General features: G+C 29.3%; 1 protein-coding gene and 1 long non-coding RNA gene across 2 annotated transcripts in view; both read left to right on the top strand.

Moving 5' to 3' along the window:
- The first annotated feature begins 24 nt into the window (after positions 1-24).
- Positions 25-2910, top strand: LOC105451694. Its single transcript, XR_974609.1, has 3 exons — positions 25-807; positions 1069-1200; positions 2537-2910. It is a non-coding gene; the product is annotated as an uncharacterized LOC105451694 (long non-coding RNA).
- Positions 2911-3123: 213 nt separating this feature from the next.
- The window catches only part of LOC105451699 (ATP-binding cassette sub-family D member 2-like), an 83826-nt gene continuing 80329 nt past the window's right edge, over positions 3124-6620 (top strand). The window contains exon 1 of the mRNA XM_011692307.1: positions 3124-4574. Within this exon, the coding sequence (XP_011690609.1) occupies positions 4448-4574 (127 nt within the window). The 5' untranslated portion in view covers positions 3124-4447. The remainder of the gene's footprint in view (positions 4575-6620) is intronic.

Below are 6620 nucleotides of genomic sequence, written 5' to 3'. Positions count from 1 at the left end.
ACGTGTGCTCTTCCGATGTCTTAGAAAATCTGTCAGAGAGCGATCGCAGTGTCATGTCACGTTATTTTTTGACAAGTAGCATCTTTGAGCTGATTACTGTCAAATTTTGAGCGGAATTCATCACGTGGTTTCATTTCTGTAGACGAATAAAGCGAACAACCTTTGTATTTTTTGCAAAATAACAAGTTTCGTATAGTGATCAAACACCTATATATGAAAGTTTTAACGCCGAAAAAAATCAAAGCCGAGTTGGATAATGTTCATAGCACATCTGCACCAGCGTTTGCGACTGTACACAATTAGATAAATAAATTTAAATGTAGTCGTACATCCACATGCCATGTATGTACACTCATTCGGGACGTCCAATTGAGGCTGCTACGCCAGAAATCATCGATAAAGTCCACGATATTGTTTTGACTGATCGACGAATGAAAGTGCGCCAGCTTGTTGAGGCCACAGGCATATCACATGGCACAGTAATTTCAATTTTGTACGAACAATTGGGTATGAAAAAGCTATCGGCGAGATAGGTGCCGCGTTTGCTCACTGTAGACCATAAGCGCGATCCTGAATCTGATGGCCAAATTCAATGAATTCCGCTACGAATTGCTTTCCTATCTAGCATATTCGTCAGATTTAGCCCCCTGCGACTATTTCCTGTTTCCACACCTGAAGAAATGGTTCGGAAAAAAAAGGTTCACCACCAAAAAGCAGCTCATCGCCGAAACAAAAGCTTATTTTGAAGGTTGGACAAATCATATTATTCGGACGGCTTGAAAAAGTTGGAGAATCGTTGGATCAAGTGTATTGAACTAAAAGAAGATTATGTTGAGAAATAAAAATGAATCGACAAAAAAAATGTGTTTTACTATGTTTTTTTAAAAACTTATTGACTTGCCCTCGTGTGTATATATATATATATATATACACATGAGGGCAAGTCAATAAGTTTTTAGAAAATAGTAAAACACATTTTTTTTGTCGATTCATTTTTATTTATATATATATATATATATATGTTCTTTTCTAATTCTTATATAGAAATTTGTTTATGTTTCAATGTAGCCGCAAAAGGATTCGAGAATTGTGACAATCTCTATTATCTATATTCTGCAGATAAAAACAGATCTAGCTGTTCTTTACACATATAAAGGTATACAGATTATAACTGTCACAGTGCATGGGATACAGCATAGTGTAAGTATGGTAAAATTTACAATATATATGTATATTTAACAATATTTTTCTACATTAATAATTACATCTTTATAATTCATCACTAAAATACTTCGCAAAAGAACCCTGCATTCTTATAGAAAAATGATCCCAGTCAAATTGCTTTATTTTGAAATATATATGTTGCAGTTTATGGAATTCTGAAAACAAATGTTTATATTGCCATACCCATTGAAAATTAATAGATGAAGAGAGCTGAAGTTATAGAACCTGAGAGAGCTACATCTTTTTAAGATAACTTAGTATTTTCTTTTATATACATATAGATACACATATGCATATATTCTTTAATGTTAAGTGCTACATATATGTGCATGTGTGCAGGCGTGTGTATGTTGCATTTTAATTAAAACAGTCAATTTTTTCCGAAATTATTGCTGATACAAAAAAAAATGATTCAGATAAAAGTGGAATGATTTCAAGGGTGACATATTTTGATCAAATTGCTTTTTTCTAGGTGGAGATGCTAAGATATGAAAATTATTTTCACTCTTTTAAATAGAATTATGTAATTTTTTACATAATATGATTCCTCTAATTATTCTGCATATTAAAGTATTTAAAAAGTATTATAAAGTAGATAAAATTATTGAAAAATTAATACTACTTTACGAGACATCTCATATTTTTTTATAGAAATGGCATATATGATATAAAGTATGAAATATCTCGTAAAATATTGATTTTTTAATAACTTTACTTTAATATTTTATATGCAAAATAATTAGAAAGATTGTATTATGTAAAAAAAATTATATAATTCCATTTTAAAAAAGTGGAGAGGACTTTCAGATATTTTTAGAGAACCTTAACCTAAAAAAAATGCATGACCAAAATAAGTCACCCCCGAAACCGGGTTTCACTTTCATCTGAAACATTTTTTGCATCATCTATAATTTTAGAAAAAATTGGCTATTTTAACTAAAATGGAATACACATACGCATGTACGCACGCACACGTACATATACACTACACATGTTAATATTAATTACAAGAATACATGCATACGTATTATACATAAAAGAAAATATTATATCTTAAAGAGACATTCAGGTTTTATGACTTCTATAACAAAGATCTATATCTTTATCTATTGATTTTAGGTGGTAATGGAAACATTTGTTCAGAATTCCAAAAAATACAATGTATTTCAAAAAAAGGAATTCGACTGGATTTATTTCTCTACAAGAATCGTGTGATCCTTTAGGAGTCACAAGAATACAGAAGTATAATTTAATATTATGCATTATTTTAATTAAATATTTCATTATTTAAATATAGTTTTTAAATTTTTAGGTCAATGGAACCGAAATAAGGCACTGATGTTATATGAAAGAAATGAAAGAACAGATTTTTTTTTAACTGACTGAGAAGATTACATGTATTCTATAACATGTTTTAATTCTTAACGTCATTTTTATGATATCAGTACAATTGATTAATATACACTGTATAAATAACTTTATTTACATTATCAGAATTATCTTTACTTTAGTTTTCTTATAAGTTACTTTAAAAGAATATTTTAGAGCACATTATGTAACAAAGAGTTCGAATGTTTTATATCATATTTATGTTAAGTTACTTTACATAGGATTTTATGTTAAGAAATACATATACATTTATAATTAAAATTTGAAAAAATATTATAAGATAATTTTGGTAATTAAGTTTTGTATGTGAATTTTAAATTAGATTTACATCACGTTTGTGAGCCATATTTATGTCAAAGATATGGTAACTTATTAATATTATATAAATATGTATATATAAAATATATATATATATATATATATATATATAATATACATATATTAATATTATTGCTTTATAAAAATATTTCAATAAATAAAATAACAGTGATGTTAATTAGATAAAAGAAAATTTTGTAATAGTTTCCTAGTTTCTAGGTAATAGCATTCTTGTATAAAAATTTAATATTTTAATAATAATTTTCTAATATGCAGAATATATTTCAGATTTTAATAAATAAACTTTGAGATTAAAGATGCTATTAAGATTCAAGAAAGATAAGGACAAACTCGTTGCAATTGTATAGTTCATAAGTTTACAATTTTTTGTATTTTTAGATAAAAAAGATATTTCAATGTTGCTGCAAGCTTGTCGTAACATTGCTGAAATATTTTGCAACTTCCATGCGACAATGTTTCAAATAAGGTTTATGCAATGTTTCTGCAATCTTTCAGTGCTGCATGGGTGTTTTATACTTAATCAATGTCGCACGCATACATACAATCTTTTTTTCAGATATACCGTTCTCTTATATTAAAATACCTAGCCTCATTATGCAGTAAAGCATAACAATATTCCTCCATGTAATCTCGAGCCCAATTACTACTTCTCTCATAAGTACAAAGTCTCTTTGATACGCAGCACATGTCACGAGTTGAAGAAGAGTTGCAAAAGCTGATAATTTTCTTTTTCTTTCATTTTTGTATTCAATTGCAGGAGTCAGTTATTATCAACTTTAATTCTGGAAAAGAATTTATAATAAGGATTTTATTGATTTCTTTGAAATCAATAAAAAAAATCTGAAAATAATCGCGTTCAATCGATAAAACAGAATATTCAGCATCGCTTTAACGGTCTTTAATAGCATCTTTAGTTAGTGACACACTCGTACTCGTTAGTGATGCAATCATACTGATCAATTAACATGACGAATTTGAATATTCCCGCGAATGTGACGCATGCAGGTGTACCAACACATCGGATTGAGATACATGTATGTACACTACATGCATGTTGCATCATATTGCGCACCATGTCCCGAAATCAGTGTCGCGAATCTCGTTTTTAAAGTGAAGACCCCGCACGCATACACATGTCACGTCGTAAAATCAAATCATCGGCCCGGGAAATGACAATCCGTGAATTGCACCCTACATAAATCTTATTTGCGTATACATCGTGTATGAACATCAGCTCCTACTGTGGCGGCGTGCGCGACCGCGCTTTGTCGTTGCCATCATTGTTGTTTCGTTGTTGTTGATTCCATGTAAGCTCAGTTGGTCAAAATGGCGTGAACCGACCGCGCGTTTTTAAGGTTATCTTCGCTCGTGGCGGATTTAACCGCGCGGAAGAACTACGTATACACGACATCCGTATCTGTGTCTTTTTTGTATAAGTGCGTTTTACGTTTGCACATTTGCACGTTACATCTACGTTTTCTGTGCTGTGAGTTACATGAATTATGAGGACGGAATGCCCGCAGGCGGTAACAGTCGTATCCGCGATTATTACCCAGCGCGGATGTCCGAACGGCAACAGCTCGCGCTAGTTTTACAAATGACTTCTCAGGAAATGATATCAGGTGAGAGTAAAAGAAAAAGAATAATCAAGCAAACATTAGTCAAATATATGAGTGACGAGAAACGTAAAGCAAGCACATAATGGTGATGCTATAAAATTGCGCGCGCTTTTCTTGTTTGGTTGGATTGTATCAATAATACGCGCTGTACGATTGTCACATAATTAATTATGTTGCAAGCTCGTCAAAATTCTTCAAGACGAGCTGTCAGACTAACGATGGCAACAAGCTATGATATCGTCTTATATCGTATTGTTGATTATTATATATGTTTATTTATTGTTTATAATCGAACGCTTTGCACTTAAGCTGTAATTATATAGCTGCATAATCTTATGTCATCTATATGCGTCTTTATGCGGGAAAAGCAAAGGAATGCAGAAGATCTAGTTACTTCATTCGAATGAATCTTGCCACCCTGTCTGCCCACATGTTCAGGTTTACCAACCACGTGGCACAATTGCCAAGAGCGCTGAATGTTTATTCATAAATATGTTGGAGCAAAAGATTCATGTAAAAAAAGAAATGTTATTAATTTTGTCATTAATGTAACATCATCAAATTAAAATTTCCATTATCCAAAAATTGAGATATTACATTTTCAGAATCATCAATTAACTATTATTGAAAATATCGACAGCTAAATTTAGAAAATAATCGATTTTTGTAAATGAGAAAAACAAATCTAGTAAATTTTAAGCATTAATCACTAATAATTGTTTCATATTTATTATTGTACACCATTATCTGAAAACAATTATATAGTATTACAAAAAGTGTATGTCAAATTTTAGAAATAAATTCTTATTTTTTTTATTTTTCATCTTTTTTTTAATTTTTCTTTAAATCTTATAATTTTTTTATTTAATTAAATTTTTAATAATTTATTATTTTAATTATATTTATTATTTATTTAAATTTAAATATGTTTATTTTGATATAAATTAATTTTATAATTGATTTTTTATAAAATATAAACAAAGTAAAATATTTTATATATTATATCATGACTTTGATATGTCATGGAAACTATATGTAGAAAATGTAGAATATGTAAAATATGTAGAACTTATTAAAATAGTTGAATTATTATTAATATATTTGTTCTAAATTTTAGTCTTATATATTATAAATTAGTTGTTTTTAGTATATTAAATTTTCTATGTTTTCTTGTTATTTACATTTATCAAATATTATATATGTATATGTACAGAGTGAGTCTGATAAAAAGTTTACCTTTTTTTCGAAAACGGTTAAAGATAACAGGAAGACTCCTATTATCAAAATTGTAAGTAGGAGGATATTTTGATGATTTTGAGTTAGGATCCTTAAATGGGTCCTTGGTTTTTTACTATTAATTAAAAAATTTTTTTATGGGGAGAGGTTTTTTAAAGTTATTTTATCAATAGTACTTAATGAGCTGAATATTTTTATATTAGAATATTTTTTCGAAAATTTAACTATTTTCGATATATAAACTAAAAGAAGTCAAACTAAAAGCTTGAAACAAATTTCTTTATTATTGCAATAAATGTTCCAAATGTTCACCATGTTAATCTAAACATGCTTGTAAATAAAATATAAACCAAGGATATTTAAGGTAACTCAAAGATATCATTAGAGTAGTGTTCCCTACTTATCCTATAATTTTGATAATAGGTGTCTTTCTTCTATCTGTAACCGTTTTAAAAAAAAAAAAGTGAATTTTTTATCAAACTCACCCTGTATATATACAGGACTGTACATATACAGGATAGGCCATTTTAATGTACCTCTCCAAATATCTTTTTTCTTACATCTTTTACCAAACAATGTTTTAGATAAAAGTTTTAGAGTATTAAGGGGAACATCCAATAGCAATATTTTGATTTCGGGACCCCTATTAAGCTGGACCCCCCACCTTCGCAAATTGAGTTCGGACATAGTCAAAAATTTAGTGCTATTTTGTTGCTAATTAGTTGCTCTAATCCGAATTTTGTTGCTCCAGCCGTTTAGCTGGAAATTGCGTAAAAAATGGGAGGGGCTAGCTTAATGGCAAGCTGGACCCCC

Source organism: Wasmannia auropunctata, unplaced genomic scaffold (genome assembly GCF_000956235.1).
Source record: "Wasmannia auropunctata unplaced genomic scaffold, wasmannia.A_1.0 LD336047.1, whole genome shotgun sequence".
NCBI classification, from domain to species: Eukaryota; Metazoa; Arthropoda; class Insecta; order Hymenoptera; family Formicidae; genus Wasmannia; species Wasmannia auropunctata.
Note: the sequence above shows the minus strand (reverse complement) of the source record. Positions and strands in the feature narration are given on the sequence as shown.